The sequence below is a fragment of the Symphalangus syndactylus genome, chromosome 1 (assembly GCF_028878055.3).
Source record: "Symphalangus syndactylus isolate Jambi chromosome 1, NHGRI_mSymSyn1-v2.1_pri, whole genome shotgun sequence".
Taxonomy (NCBI): Eukaryota; Metazoa; Chordata; class Mammalia; order Primates; family Hylobatidae; genus Symphalangus; species Symphalangus syndactylus.
The window spans coordinates 69056538-69072816 of record NC_072423.2 but is presented as its reverse complement, the minus strand read 5'-3'; the positions used below and the strand labels follow the sequence as shown (position 1 = coordinate 69072816).

General features: G+C 39.9%; 1 protein-coding gene across 1 annotated transcript in view; it reads left to right on the top strand.

The window, feature by feature from the left end:
• The window catches only part of MYOM1 (myomesin 1), a 181896-nt gene that overhangs the window by 91545 nt on the left and 74072 nt on the right, over positions 1-16279 (top strand). Inside the window, exons 13-15 of the mRNA XM_055237126.2 lie at positions 995-1194; positions 3631-3687; positions 10615-10739. Of these exons, the coding sequence (XP_055093101.2) occupies positions 995-1194; positions 3631-3687; positions 10615-10739 (382 nt within the window). The remainder of the gene's footprint in view (positions 1-994; positions 1195-3630; positions 3688-10614; positions 10740-16279) is intronic.

The following is a 16279-nucleotide window of genomic DNA, read 5'->3' as shown; positions in this document are numbered from 1 at the left end:
CTTTACATAAGGAAATTGTCTATTGTCTATATCAAAGAGAGGAAGGTGATTGTGAGGAGGGGAGATAAACCCCCCACACCAGCCACCTCTGTCCTGCCACTGGCAACCCCCACGCCCCTGAGAATCATTTGGGAATTACACATTTTGGACATGGAGCCCATGTTAGGGAAATGATATGAACTAAAAGTACAGCACTCTGCTCATAAAAAAAATAAGAGTTGCTTAATCCTAATGCTGTAAAATGTAATCACATGTTGAACTCCTAAAGCTTTGTTGATCAGGCCAACAGCATGATATGAGCTGTCATATTTGTCTGCTGGGAATGACCCACTCCATCCCCAAGTACCAACTGCTGTAAAAGCACTCAATTAGAAATCAGTGTTTCCAAGTACCCACTCAATCTGCCCCTGCCAGGCCTGGGCGTCTCCCCACCTGTCATCAGTCTCTTCTGTTAAAGAAACAAACATCTTCACAATAACCTTCTTACCCTCTACACAGGATGGAATGACCATGAAGTGAGAAAATATGGTGAACTCTTTTCCAAACTACAGTGCAAATAGTTAGGTTTTAAGATGCCAATTTTCTCAATAATACCTCTTGTTTTTCAAAGAAAATACCTAAAGAAGACAAAGAAGTCACTAATGGTAGAATTGAAGGCATCAGCCGGGGAGATGTTTGGGGATCTTCTCCAATGCTAAGATTGGAGATATTTCTCTGCTTATCCCAGCAATCCCCAAACCCCTCTGCTTTGTACACAAGGCCCCTCAGATGCCTGCTTTTTATGAGTTCAGGAAGGACCTGAGGCTTCTTTCCTCTTGGTAAAGAAGACACAGTGCATTTGAGTGAAACGGAGTGCCTGCAGTTCACCAGCTAGCCTGACTTGGATATTTTACAGGGAGAAGATGTGAAACAACTGGGAGGTTTTGCAACTCTGGAGATATTCATTAAGCCATACTTCTTTTAATATTTTTGTCAATCACACTCATTCCTTTAGGTGTGAGGTGGGCACAGATAGCTGGTCACAGTGCAATGACACACCTGTGAAGTTTGCTCGTTTTCCTGTCACTGGATTGATCGAAGGTCGTTCCTATATCTTCCGAGTTCGAGCTGTGAATAAAACGGGAATAGGTTTCCCATCTCGAGTTTCCGAGCCCGTGGCTGCTCTGGATCCGGCTGAGAAAGCTAGACTTAAAAGTAAGCACTTTTCATTTTTCAGGACCTTCCCTAAACCTTTTTAAAATGACTGCAAGAATCAGCTTCATTGCAAGGTTGTTCCTCTCCCTTCCACTAGAGGGAGACAAGAACAAGAAATCCTTTTTTCATCAGAAAATCCGAGGGTGAGAATCCCCCGAAAACATTGCGTTAGCCATTCTCTTAAGGGTTTTATTTTACTTTATTTTATTCAGAAACATTTATATTGTTAAACTGAGTTCCAGGCATTGTGTGTGGAATGAAGTATGAAAGCAAAGAGCCTGGAGAGCATTTTTATTCCCTTTATTATACATTCCAAAAATAATTTTCTTTCTGGCTCAAGGTCTACTTCTTTACCTTGGAGTCCACCCTTACAGCATTAATATCTTAGCACAGTGCATCTCTCTATATCAAAGGAAAAACAGATAGACAACGTTATATCTAATCTATGTTTGAGTTCTCATATTAGACTGTCAAAAATTATCTTTTCAGGCCTGGCGCGGTGGCTCACGCCTGTAATCCCAGCACTTGGGGAGGCTAAGGTGGGAGGATTGCTTGAGCCTAGGAGTTCTGAGACCAGCCTGGGCAACATAGAAAGACCCCATCTTTACAAAAAAAAAAAACAATAAAAAAATGAAAAAAAAAAAAAAAAGCCAGGCATGGTAGCACATAGCTGTAAGTCCCAGGTACTCAGGAGGCTGAGGTGGGAGGATCGCTAGAGCCCAGGAGGTCAAGGCTGCAGTGAGCTGTGATTACACCTTTGCACTCTAGCCTGGGCAACAGAGCAAGACCCTGTCTCAATAATAACAATAAGAATAATCTTTTAATATATGTAGTCTCCAAGTCTTAATGTCAAAACCATGGTACATGAATCATGCCCTGTAATCATGCCTTGTATTTGTTTCATGGAAACCCATATGGCATCTCCAACAATAGGGAACGTAAAATGACATTATGAGAAGTGTTGGATAGTAACATTTCAGTCTTATGTCAGGCTTCTCAACCTTGGCCCTACTGGCATTTTAGGCCAGTAATTCTTTGTTGTTGCGGGAGGTGGCTGGGGGTGTCCTGTTCATTGCAGGAGGCTGAGCAACATCCCTTGTCTCTACCCACTAGATGCCAGCAGTATCATGGAGACACTGCCAAATGTCACCTGAGGGGCAAAATCACCTTTGTAGAGGACTGCTGGTTTATGCTACATTCACAGTGTTATTCTTTACCTTCAGTACATGTAGTGGCATCGTAAAAGTCTAATTAAAATAATGTCACTGGCTGGATGTGGTGGTTCACACCTATAATCCCAGCACTCTGGGAGGTTGAGACGGGTGGATCACCTGAGGTCAGGAGTTCGTGACCAGCTGGGCCAACATGGCAAAACCCCATCTCTACTAAAAATTACAAAAAATTAGCCGGGTGTGGTGGCAGGAGCCTGTAATCCCAGCTACTTGGGAGGCTGAGGCAGGAGAATCATTTGAACCCGGGAGGCAGAGGTTGTAGTGAGCCGAGATCGCGCCACTGCACTCCAGCCTAGGCGACAGAGTGAGACTCCATCTCAAAATAATAATAATAATAATGATAATGCTACCATTTCCCCGGCAACCGCGTCTCATCAGGCTCCTTGATTGCTCTTCAGTCACTTTTCACCAACCCTCCGACTTCCTGCCCTCCTTTCTAAACTTGCAAATTCCATCTTATACATTTGTTTGCTCCTCTTTTATCAATTCCAATCAAAATAAGATTTGTTTGAATTGAAAATAAGTTACCTTCTTTACTGCCTTTCTGTTTTTGCACAAACTCTGATAAAAAGTCCCCTGGTTAATACAAGAGTAGAACCACTCTCTCTTTCTGATGTTTAGGGGATCATACAAGTGAATTTCCTCTTTAACTTTGCACCCGTATCATTCATTTTCCTTGCTCAGGACCTCAACTGATTTCCTTTGGAGATAATGTTTTTCAAAATGTAATGGGAAAAATTTGCTTTGCTGAGCTTTACTGCAGGATCAGCATCCCCTCTCCTCTTTCATCTTATTATGACAGATAAATAACTACTGGGCTTACAATTGTTCTGAAAATGTTTCTCCCAAACGCATGCCATCTCTTCAGAGGGGATGAGCAAGGCTAGCTGTTCCAGGAGATTCATATTGAACAGTTAAATGAACACAGGTTACTTACCTAGCTTGTGCAAGTACAGTTCCAGAAGCGTCTACTCAGCCAGTCCAGGCAGATTCTAGGCTCCAGCACATTATGAGTCCCTTGAGGACAGGGGCTGTGCTTCCCACAGTGCCCTCTACATGATTGATACTGTTCGTGGGAAAACACGTAAGTCTACTAGTAACAAACCCAGTTGTGACTAATCTGGCCACTTTCCCAATTCATCAGTGCAGCTGATAAATTGCACACTTGTGAACGTTTGTGATTCTTATATTTGTCTTTGTTCAGGTCGCCCCTCAGCACCCTGGACTGGACAGATCATTGTTACTGAAGAGGAACCTTCAGGTAAGAAGTCTGGTCGCCCCAGATACTATTGCTGATGTTTTGCTAAGCAGTTTGCCTTTTGTTGTGGAGGGTGCAGTGTGTATTGCTTAAGATGCTTTGGGAAGAACATTCTAAAATATCTGGAGATTGTAAGTAACTTATGTCAGAGAATCCCATTTTATTTTTAAAGCTTTATTGAGGTGTAATTGTCATACAGTATACTGCAAATATGTAACATGTACAATTTGATAAATTTTACACATGTATATACCCATGAAACCATCACCATTTTCAAAATAATGAACATATTTGTCACCCCTAAAATTTCCCCCTGCCCATTCGTAATTCCTCCTTTTCATGTCTCCCTATCTCCAGCCATCACTGATCTGCTTTCTGTCACTATAGTTTAACATCGTCCACAATTGTAGGTCAATTGAATCGTGTTCATTTTTGTCTGTTTTTCTTTACTCAGTATAATTATTTTGAGACTTATCTACGTTGGTGTGTGTATCAATTCATTCCAATGTATTTATCCATTCACTGTTGAAACATTCTTAACTGTTACTGTGGACATATGCTTTCATTTATATCTTGCATAAATACCTAGGAGTTGAATGGATGTGTTATGTGGTAGGTGTATACTTAATTTTTAAAGGAACTGACAACTGTTTTCCGAAATGATTGTACCATGTTCCATTCCCCTCCAGCACTACATGAGAGTTCCAGTTGCTCCCACATTGTCACTAGCACTTAGTGTGGCCAGTCTTTTTAATTTTAGCAATTCTAGTGGGTTCATAGTGGTATTTCTTTGTGGCTTTGATTTGCATTTTACTTACAATGTCGAGCATCTTTTCATGTGTTTATTTGCCAATTTTTGTGACTTTGGGCATCTTTGTCAAATCCAGGTATTTTTCCTGTTTTTTTCCCCCTGGAAATGTTATAGCATTAGTTTTTACATTTCACTCTGTGACGCATTTAAAATTAATTTTTTCTATATTACAAGAAGTAAGGTCTCAGTTATTACTATCATTCATACTTGTATATGGCTATTAAATTATTTCGGCAATATCTGTTGAAAAGATTATTTTTTACCCAATGAATTTGTCTTGGCACCATTGTCAAATTCAATTTATTACGTGTGTGGATCAATTTCTGGAATCTCTATTGGTCAATTTTTTTCCCCCTCCATCAGTACCATACTGTCTTTATTACTATAGCTTTTCTGAGCTTCATTTTTTTCATATATAAATTTTAGCATCTTAAAATCAGTATAAGTCCTCTAATCTTGTGTTGTTTTTTCCCCCCCAAAGTTGTTTCAGCTATTCTGTCTTTAAATTTCTATAAAAATTTTAAAATCAGCTTATCAGCTTCTACAAAAAACATGCTGGGATTTCAGCCGAACAGCATTGAGTCCTTTGATTTATGAACATAGCCTGTATCTCCATTCATTTAGCTTTGCTTTCATTTCTCTCACCTTAGTAGTTTTAGTGTGCAGGTCCTGCACATTTTTATAGATTTAATCTCATACATTCGTTTGCTCCTCTTTTATCAATTCCAATCAAAATAAGATTTGTTTGAATTGAAAATAAGTTACCTTCTTTACTGCCTTTCTGTTTTTGCACAAACTCTGACAAAAAGTCAGAGTATCTGACTTTATATATATGTATTTATATATAATATTTCTGATGATGCTGTAAATGGTATTGCTTTTTATTTTAATTTGTTTTTAATGCTAGTATAAAGAAACACAATTGATTTTTGTATATTGATTTTGTGTCCTGCATCCTTGCTGAACTAATTTATTAATTCTCACAAACATTAAGGTTTTTTATGAAATTTATTATGGATTTTCTATTACAGGATTATGCATCTATAAATAAACATAAATTAACTTCTTCCTTTTCAATCTGGATACCTTTTATTTCTTTTTCTTTCCTTATTGCTCCATCTGGAACCTTTAGTACAATGTTGAATAGAAGTGGTAGACCGGTCATCTTTGCCTTTTCCTGATCTCAGGGGGAAAGCATTCAGTCTTTCACCATTAAGTCTAACATTAAGTGTAGGTTTTGTATAGATATCCTTTATCAAGTTAAGGAAAATTTCTTCTACTCCCGGTTTTCTGAGAGTTTATATTAGAAAAAAGTGTTGGACTTTGTCAAATGTTTTTCCTGTATCTATTGAGATGATCGTATGATTTTTATTTTTCCATTAACATGTTGAATTATGTTGATTAATTTTAGACTATTAAACCTAAATAAAATAAATAACACAAACTAAACCTCACAGTCTTGGGTTGAATGTCACTATGTTATGCTGTGTTATCCTTTTTATACATTGCTGGAGTTTATTTGCTAAAAATTTTTAAAGGAATTTTTGTATCTATATTCATAAAAGATATTGGTCTGTGGTTTTTCCTAGTAAAGTCTTGGTTTGGTTTTGGTATTAGGGTACTGAGTGGAAAGTATTCCCATTATGTTAATTTTTTGAAAGAGCTTGTGTTAACTTTTATTTTTTTTTTATTAAACTTTCAGTATAATTTACCAGTAGAGCCATCTAGGCCTGGAGGTTTGTTTTTTGGTTCGTTTGCTTTGTTTTGTTGTGGGAAGCTTTTATACTGCAAATTCAATTTTTAAAATAAATTTAAGACTATTCAGGTTATTTACTTTTTCTTGAGTAAAATTTAATAGTTTTCATCTTTCAAGAAACTTATTCATTCATAAAGTTGTTCATATTTTCTTATTATCCTTTTAATAGCTGCAGAATTTGTAGTGGTGTCACCTCTCTCATTCCTAATATTGGTGTTTTACCTCCTTTGTCCTGACCTGACTAGAAGTTTATCAACTTTATTAATGTTCCCAAAGAAACAGCTTTTGGTTTCATTGATTCTCTACATTTTTCTTCTGTTTCCAGTTTTATTTATTTCTGTTCTTATCTTTATTGTTTCCTTTTTTTCTGCTTATTTGAGTTTAATTTGCTGGCTTTTTTTTCTAGTTTCTTAAGGTAGAAGCTGAGGTCCTTAATTTGAAGTATTCTTTTATAACGCATGCATTTAGTGCTGAATATTTTTTCTAAGTACTCCTTTAGCTGTATTTCACACATTTTCATCTGTTGTGTTTTCATTTTTATTTTGTGCAAAATACTTTCCAATTTTTTGATACCTTCTTTGATACATGGATTATTTGGAGTATGTTATTTAGTTACTAATATTTGCAGATTTCCCAAGTACATTTCTCTTACTTGTTTTTAATTTAATTCTATTATGAAAATTAAATAGAACATATTTTGTATTATTTGAATCCTTTTAGATTTTCTTGAACTTGTTTTATGGTCCAGAAAAAGATCGATCTTGGTAAATATTTAGTGTGCACTTGAAAAGCATTGTATTTTTTTTGAGACGGAGTCTCACTCTGTTGCCCAGGCTGGAGTGCAGCAGCTCACTGTTGGCTCACTGCAACCTCCGTCTCCCAGGTTCAAGTGATTCTCCTGCTTCAGCCCCCATGAGTAGCTGGGATTACAGGCACATACTACCATGCCAGGCTAATTTTTGTATTTTTACTAGAGATGGGGTTTCACCATGTTGGCCAGGCTGGTCTCAAACTCCTGACCTCAGGTTACCTGCCTGCCTCAGCCTCCCAAAGTGCTGGGATTACAGGCGTTAGCCACACACCCGGCCAAAAAGCATAGTATTCTGCTATTGTTGAGTTTTATAAATATTAATTAGGTCAAGTTAGTTGATAGCATTGCTCAAGTCTTTTAGATCCATAATTATTTACTATTACTAATATCTACTTGTTCTATCAATTATTGAGAGAGTAGTGATGAAATAGCCAACCAAATGGTGCATTTTTCTATTTCTTCTTGCAGTTCTACCAGTTTCTTCATGTATTTTGGGATGTTATTAAATGCATTAACATTATTATTATATCCTCTTGCTCATTGACCAGTTTATTGTTATAACATGACTTCTTCTTTTGCCCATGGTAATGTTTTTTGCTGGGAAATCTACTTTTAATATAGCTATTCCAGCTTTCTTTTTTTTTTTTTTTTTTTTGAGACGGAGTCTCGCTGTCACCCAGGCTGGAGTGCAGTGGTGTGATCTCAGCTCACTGCAGGCTCCGCCCCCCAGGGGTTCATGCCATTCTCCTGCCTCAGCCTCCTGTGTAGCTGGGACTACAGGCGCCCGCCACCTCGCCCGGCTAATTTTTTGTATTTTTAGTAGAGACGGGGTTTCACCATGTTAGCCAGGATGGTCTCGATCTCCTGACCTCATTATCCGCCCGCCTCGGCCTCCCAAAGTGCTGGGATTACAGGCGTGAGCCACCACGCCCGGCCTCCAGCTTTCTTTTGATTAGTGTTAGCATGGTATATTATTTCCATCCTTTTACACTTAGCCTATGTGTGTCTTTATATTAATACGATGTGTTTCTCATAGGCAGCATATAGTTGGGTCTTGCTTTTTAAAAATCTAAATTGGTAATCTTTGCCTTTTAATTGGAGTGTTTTAACCATTTACATTTCATGTGATCGTTGATATAGTTGGATTTAAATCAATAATCTTGCTATTTGGTTTCCATCTATTCCATTTATTTGTTTCCTTTTTTTCTCTTTTTCTACTTTTTTTGGATTGAGTATTTTTTATTATTCCATTTTATCTGTATTCTCTTGTTGGCTATGATTTTTTGTTTTGCTTTTTAGTAGTTTAGAATTTATAATATACATATTTTCACAGTCTACCTTCCAGTAATATTATATTACTTCACATGTAGTGTAAGAATTTATAACAGTGCCTTTTTGTTTGTTTGTTTTTTGAGATGGAGTCTCGCTCTGTTGCCCAGTCTGGAGTGCAGTGGTGCAATCTCGGCTCACTGCAAGCTCCGCCTCCCAGGTTCATGCCATTCTCCTGCCTCAGACTCCTGAGTAGCTGAGACTACAGATGCCCGCCACCATGCCCGGCTAATTTTTTGTATTTTTAGTAGAGACGGGGTTTCACTGTGTTAGTCAGGATGGTCTCAATCTCCTGACCTTGTGATCCACCAGCCTCGGCCTCCCAAGGTGCTGGGATTACAGGTGTGAGCCACCGTGCCCGGCCTTCTTTTTTTTTTTTTTTTGAGACAGGGTCTCATTCTGTTGCCCAAGCTGGAGTGCAGTGGCATGATCATGGCTCACTGCAGCCTCGACCTCTTAGGCTCAAGCAATTCTCTCACCTCAACCTCCCAAGCAGCTGGGGCTATAAGTACACACCACCATACCTGGCTAATTTTTGTATTTTTTGTAGAGATGCGGTTTCACCATGTTGCCAAGGCTCATCTCAAACTCCTGAGCTCAAGCAATTCACCTGCCTTGGCCTCTCAAAGTGTCTGGATTACAGGCATGAGCCATCATGCCTGGCCTGCAACAGTATTATTCCATTTCCCACTCTTAGCCTTGGTGCTGTTATTGTCATACATTTTATTTGCATATTTATTGTAAACTACACAATATGATATTATTATTTTGACTGTGGTCAATTATCTTTCAGAAATACAAAATGTAAGAAAAAAGACTTTATTCACTCACATTTTTATCATTTCCATTGCTTTTCATTTATTTGTATAAATCCAGATTTCCATCTGATATGATTTTCTTTTCACCTGAAGCACTTCCTTGAACATTTCTTGTAGTGCAGGTATTTTATCTTTTGTTATGTAAAAAAAACCCTCTATTTTACCTTCATTCTTGAAATACATCTTCACTGAATATAGAATTCTAGGTTGACAGTTTTTTCTCTCGGTACTTTAAGAGCTTTGGCCAGCATAGTGCAGATCTACACTACAAGAATGATTGCTTTTATTCTTATTTTTGTTCCTCAATATATAATGTGTCTTCTCTATCTGCTTTTAATATATTCTCTTTATCACTGTTTTTTCAACATTTGATTATGATATGCATTGTGTAGTTTTCTTCATATATCTTGTGCTTATAGAGTTTGCAAGTTTCTCTAATCTGTGAGTTTGTAGTTTTCATCAGATTTGGAAATTTTTCATCATTATTTCTTTAAATATTTTTTCTGTACTCCATTATTTTTCTTGACCTCTGGAGTCTATGTATTTCCAGTCTCCTCCCTCCCTGCCTGATAAGACCAACTTTACTGTAACTGTAAACTAAAACTGTCCTAAACTTTACTAAAACTATAAACTCAACTCCACTGGGACCTTGGCTCCTGCCTATCTGCTTATAGGATTCTGTGCCCCACTTATTTTCATATCTGAGCCAGGGTAAATCCTGTCTGTGGAGGGTTCATGTGGCTCTAAACTCTAGATGTTCTGGGACTTCTGGGATCTGGGTGCTTCTGGAAGTTTGTCCTTGCTTTCACCCTAACACTCCTGACCTGGCCTCAGAACTATTTAAAGATAAGAAGAGTATCCTAGATTCCTTAGCTCTATATTCTAAATGAGCAATGGGGCTGGCTGCAGTGGCTCACGCCCGTAATCCCAGCAATTTGGGAGGCCAAGGCAGTAGGATCACTTCAGCTCAGGAGTTCAAGACCAGCCTGGGCAACATAGGGAGACCTCATCTCTACAAAAAAAAAAATTTTTTTTTTGAATTATGTAGGTGTGGTGGTGTGCACCTGTGGTCCCAGCTATTTGGAAGGCTGAGGTGGGAGGATCACTTGGGCCCAGGAGGTCAGGGCTGCAGTGAGTCATAATTGCACCACTGCATGCCAGCGTGGATGATAGAGTGAGACCCTTTCCCCCACGCAAAAAAACCAAAACAACAACAACTGCTCAACGGCATTTGAAGAATGAATGAATGAATGATATTTTGGGGGAATTTTAGAGACAAGGTACTTCTTTATACTGTGGAGACATAATTAACTCTTCCCCCAGGAGGAGAGCAGCATCCGTGGCTCTCTGAGTATCCTGGGCTACCCAGAATGTGTGCTTCTCATTTTTCCTTGTTGTTTTTCAGAGGGTATTGTGCCTGGCCCCCCGACAGACCTCTCTGTCACTGAGGCCACCCGGAGCTATGTGGTGCTCAGCTGGAAGCCCCCTGGCCAGCGCGGTCATGAGGGCATTATGTACTTTGTGGAAAAGGTAAGACTCTAGAATCAACATGACCTCATACTGCCTCCTAAGGATTTCTTTAGAAAAGTAGAGGCTAAATTCCCAGGGACAATGGAGTGAGGGAGGAGGAGGGAGCATGTCCTGATCTCACTAGATCGTTATAAACTGTGAATTCTCTCCATAGAACAAAGTATATCACACAGAACTGTGCCTGAAAATCAAGGGGTTTATGGATCCCCAAGACTCACCCATAGACTCCTAAGAGATGCAGACCCAATATCGTAACCCCTACAAGAAGAGAAATGTTCCCGAAATGGTAGATTGCCTGTATGACAATGTTTTCTAGAGACCTTCCTGTCTCCCTTGCTTTGGTAATGGCTTTTCATCTCTCTACCACTCCTCCTTCTGTAGTAGGACATGAACATCGTGAGGCTAGAAGGGAGGGGGTAACAGAGAAGGGGCAATACTCTCAAATGGCCGGGAGTGTGGAAGACAGCAACTTCACGCCACTGCACTTGGCTAGCCCCACTCTGTGTAGAGGTAGCAGAATGAGGTCAGAGATCACAAAACAATAAATATTGGCAAGTTCTTTCGCAGATATCTTACAATTATGTCGGGAATTAGAACATTAGAGAGGACAGCATGCAATGAAGGCCCAGAATGGGTGGAATGAATGAGAACGGTATGTGAATCAATCACACATCCATATTTGAGGGTAGTTCTGATAAGGATTTATGCCCAACAAATGGAGAAGAGCCAAGACCTGTACAGGACATTATTTCAGCAGAACTGACTCAGCCACAAGTGTAGAAATAGGAGAGCCGGCCAGGCAAGGCACAGGTCTTGCGGGGGTAAGAAGTCCTTGGCTAACAGGATCATTGCTACTGGAAAACGACATTTAAAGAGAATTTGCTTAAAATGAGGTTCAAAATCCATTCGTTAAAAAGGTTCTGATGGCGGCCGGGCGCAGTGGCTCATGCTTGTAATCCCAGCACTTTGGGAGGCCGAGGTGGGCGGATCACGAGGTCAGGAGATCGAGACCACGGTGAAACCCCATCTCTACTAAAAATACAAAAAAAAAAAATTAGCTGGGCGTGGTGGCAGGCGCCTGTAGTCCCAGCTACTCAGAGAGGCTGAGGCAAGAGAATGGCGTGAACCCGGGAGGCGGAGCTAGCAGTGAGCTGAGATTGCACCACTGCACTCCAGCCTGGGTGACAGAGCGAGACTCCATTCAAAAAAAAAAAAAAGGTTCTGATGAGAAAATGAAAGAAAATAAGTTTATTTTATCCCATATGTAAGAACATTTATATTTTTCTTGGTAGCAATGCACCATTTTTTAGAACAATAAATGAAACAAGTGTTTGTACTTTAAAATTTTATTTTTATAAAATTGTGTGATAGCATGAAAAGGTATCATTTACTTTACATTTTACTTTCATAGCAAAATCGTAGAAATATTTTTTATAAAAATGTGGTGCTCAGTTAATTTTCCTAAAGGTCTTTCTCTTTTATCCTTAATACTGTTTTGATCATTCAATTTTTGTAACACCTATTGGGTCACCTTCCCTGATAATTGTTGCAAGAGAATACATTTCATAGGTATATAGGTGTATGCAAACTTCTGCAAATTAGGTAACAACATAAAGACAATATGCAAATATCTTTGAGCTGCACTCTTCACTTCCTTTTTATTCCTAGCAAATCGGTAACAATGAATGCCTTATCTCCTCTACATGCAATATGGATATCTTCCAAGACAGTCTTGTTTTACAATAATAATATTCAATTTTTATATACTTTCTAGATATCAGCTTCAAATATAATATAACTTGAGTAGCATTCTAAGCTTTTTTTTTTTTTTTTTTTTTTTTTTTTTGAGACGGAGTCTCACTCTGTTGCCCAGGCTGGAGTGCAGTGGCGCAATCTCAGCTCACTGCAACCTCCGCCTTCCCGGTTTAAGTAATTCTCCTGCCTCAGCCTCCCTAGTAGCTGGGATTACAGGCGTGAGTCACCATGCCCGGCTAAATTTTGTATTTTTAGTAGAGACAGGGTTTCACCTTGTTGGCCAGGGTGGTTTTGAACTCCTGACCTCAAGTAATCCTCCTGCCTCAGCCTCCCAAAGTGCTAGGATTACAAGCATGAGCCACCACGCCTGGCTGCATTCTAAGCTTTTTAAAAGAAAATAGATGGCAAAAATAGAGTGGTGGATCAATGTTCATTTCCTAGTGTGTTTTATCCACACCCCCACTGAATCTCTTTGAAACACTCCATAGGAAGAAGGTTCTGAATAACCTCTGTGACAGTAATTACCATCTTTCCTACAATAAGGACACATAACAACTATTTGGAGGCGTTTTCTGCGGATGAGTCAACTTTGGCTTCTGCTGAACCTTTCCTCTGGTCATACAAACTCTAATTTCTCTGTGAAAGTCTATAACTTCCCTCGACCTAAATACCTATGAGTTTGTGATTAAAAATTTAAATATTCTTCCCCCAGCACACCTTTTGGCATGGAACAGAAGGGGACGTTTATGAACACAGTACTATGTAGGGAGGCCTGCACAGGGCATAGAACACCCAGGATGTTGGGTATTGAGGACACAGAACACATCCAGGGACCTGGGGTACATTTGCAGAACCATCCAAATGTCAAACTGTTCTGAGCTGAGGCTAAAATTATTTCTGGTGCAGCTGTTCTGATATGCTGACCTTTCTAAAGGGAAAAGGTTTGTGCACTCCTGTCCCTGCCGCGTCTGTTCCAGGGTGCCCTGCACCCGGCATGCCGCCTCTTGGGCCACCGCTGTGCTTGTTCTTCTTCACGGCATGTCCTTGATCCCTGGAATGGGTGAAATTGAAGGGTTTATAGCAGGGGACTCAGATAAATCAGTCCTTGGCACTTCCAGCCTCCCCGTCCTACTGTGTTCTTTTTAGACCCAAACTTTTTCCTCAGGTGTCTTACGTCTTGAGCTCTTTCTCTCACTCCCCTATCAAAAATCCAGTCGCGTCAGAGACAAGGACTGTATCACTCGTTAACAGCAGGAATGAACATAGCTAAGATTTGCACTGTTCTAAGCACCTTACATGAGTTAATCCACTTAATTCAGAGTAGCCCTATGAGGTAAATATTTTTGTTTTCATCATGCCTGTATATTTTTAAGTGTTTTGTAGAGATGGGGTCTCCCTGTGTTGCCCAGGCTGATCTCGAACTCCTGGGCTCAAGCAATCCTCCCCTGTTAGCCTCCTAAAGTGCTGGGATTATAGTTGTGAGCCACTGTGCCTGGCAGATCATGCCTATTTTGTAGATGAGGAAACTGAGGCATAGAAACGTATATAATTTGCCTGAGGTCACAGAGCTGGTACAACACAGAACTGAGATTTGAACCCCAGCAGTCTGGTTCAGGTGCATAAATCCAACTATTACACCAGGCCACCTTTCAATCTTCCCAGGCTTGTCTTCTCTGGAAAACGTTGACAATCATACAATCCGACCTCCACAGTACTTACTCCGTGGCATAGTTGAGAGGAGTAAAGAGTAAAATGGCTTATAAAGTTTTCGGCCAGTGAAAGGCAGCTATTTTTTTATGAGAGTATAAACAACTGATAATGGCTTAAGAATTTGCCAGGATGGAATATGTTAAAAGAAATCAAAGCCATAAACGAAAAGATTAAAGATCTGAGAGAGTTTCGTCCCTCAGGAGACAGCAGACACACAAAAGATAACGTTATCATAAAAAACACTGCAAGGAACTTTAGAGGTTACCTTGTCAAATTTGCTCGTTTTATAGAAGACGAAACTGAGGCCGAGAGCATGCATTTGGCTTTCCAAGGTCACGTGGCTTGTTATTAACACAAAGGGACCAGATCCCATCCCGTTGTCTCCTCTATGCCATGCCATGTTGCCTCTCTGTCAAGTCAAGGAAGATCATCCTGTGTGATGGACTAATAAACTTAAAGTCCCAAAAATGTACCATCCTGACAGCCGGTCAACCTGTCATGAGATCTGGATTTCAGAAAAGTCTTTTGAAAACATTACAAAATTCTGTAGTGAAATCAGGCAAGAGTTTCTAAATTTCTTCTCTTACCAACCATGGGCAAAGTTGGAAATTAAAATAGGAGGGAAAAAGGATTACCAAAGACTTCTGACAGTTTTCTTACTGTATCTTCTACCAGAGCTCAAATATACACCATGTCGTTCATTTGAGGATTTCCAAGTCACTCTAAATCATTTTAATTTTAAGAATAGAGTCTCATTAAATTAGTTTTCCCATTAATTATTCTAAGACTTGGGCAAAAAAAGAGAACATCTTTTTTTTTAATCTGGTTTTTATGGATACATAATCATTGCACATATTTACAGGGTACACTGAATATTTTGATACATCTTTGCAATGTATAATGATCAAATCAGAGTAATTGGGGTACCCATCACCTCAAACATTTGTCATTTTTGTGGAGAAAATTCCAAATCTTATCTTTTAGGTATTTTGAAATACATAATAAATTACTGATAACTATAGTCACCCTACTGTGCTATTGAACACTAGAACTTATTTCTTCTAATTGTATTTTTGTGCCCACTAACCAACCTCTCTTCACCACCACCCCCAACCCTTCCCAGCCTCTGGTAACCACCATTCTACTCTCTACCTCCATGAGATCAAATTTTTTAGCTCCCACATATGAATGAGAACATGAGATATTTGTCTTTACGTGCCTGACTTATTTCACTTAATGACCTCCAATTATATTCATATTGCTGCAAATGACAGGATTTCATTCTTTTTTGTGGCTGAATAATATTCCATTGTGCATATTTACCACATTTTCTTTATCCATTCATCCACTGATGGGCACTTGGGTTGATTCCATATTTTGGCCATTGTGAGTAGTGCAGCAATAAACATGGGAGTGCAGATATCTCCTTGACATACTGATTTGCTTTCTTTTGGATAGATACCCAGCAGTGGGATTGCTGGATTATATAGTAGAAAAACCTCTTCATCTTTCAGTCATTTAGAAAAAAGAATACTGGGCCGGGCATGGTGGCTCACGCCTGTAATCCCAGCACTTTGGGAGGCTGAGGCGGGCGGATCACGAGGTCAGGAGATTGAGACCATCCTTGCTAACACGGTGAAACCCCCTCTCTACTAAAAATACAAAAAATTAGCCGGGCATTGTGGGGGGTGCCTGTAGTCCCAGCTACTCAGGAGGCTGAGGCAGGAGAATGGTGTGAACCCAGGAGGCGGAGCTTGCAGTGAGCCAAGATCACGCCACTGCACTCAAGCCTGGGCGACCCAGCGAGACTCCGTCTCAAAAAAAAAAAAAAGGCCGGGCGCTGTGGCTCACGCTTGTAATCCCAGCACTTTGGGAGGCCGAGGCGGGCGGATCACGATGTCAGGAGATCGAGACCACGGTGAAACCCGTCTCTACTAAAAATACAAAAAAAAAAAAAAATTAGCCGGGCGTGGTGGCGGACGCCTGCAGTCCCAGCTACTCGGAGAGGCTAAGGCAGGAGAATGGCGTGAACCCGGGAGGCGGAACTTGCAGTGAGCCGAGATTGCGCCACTGCA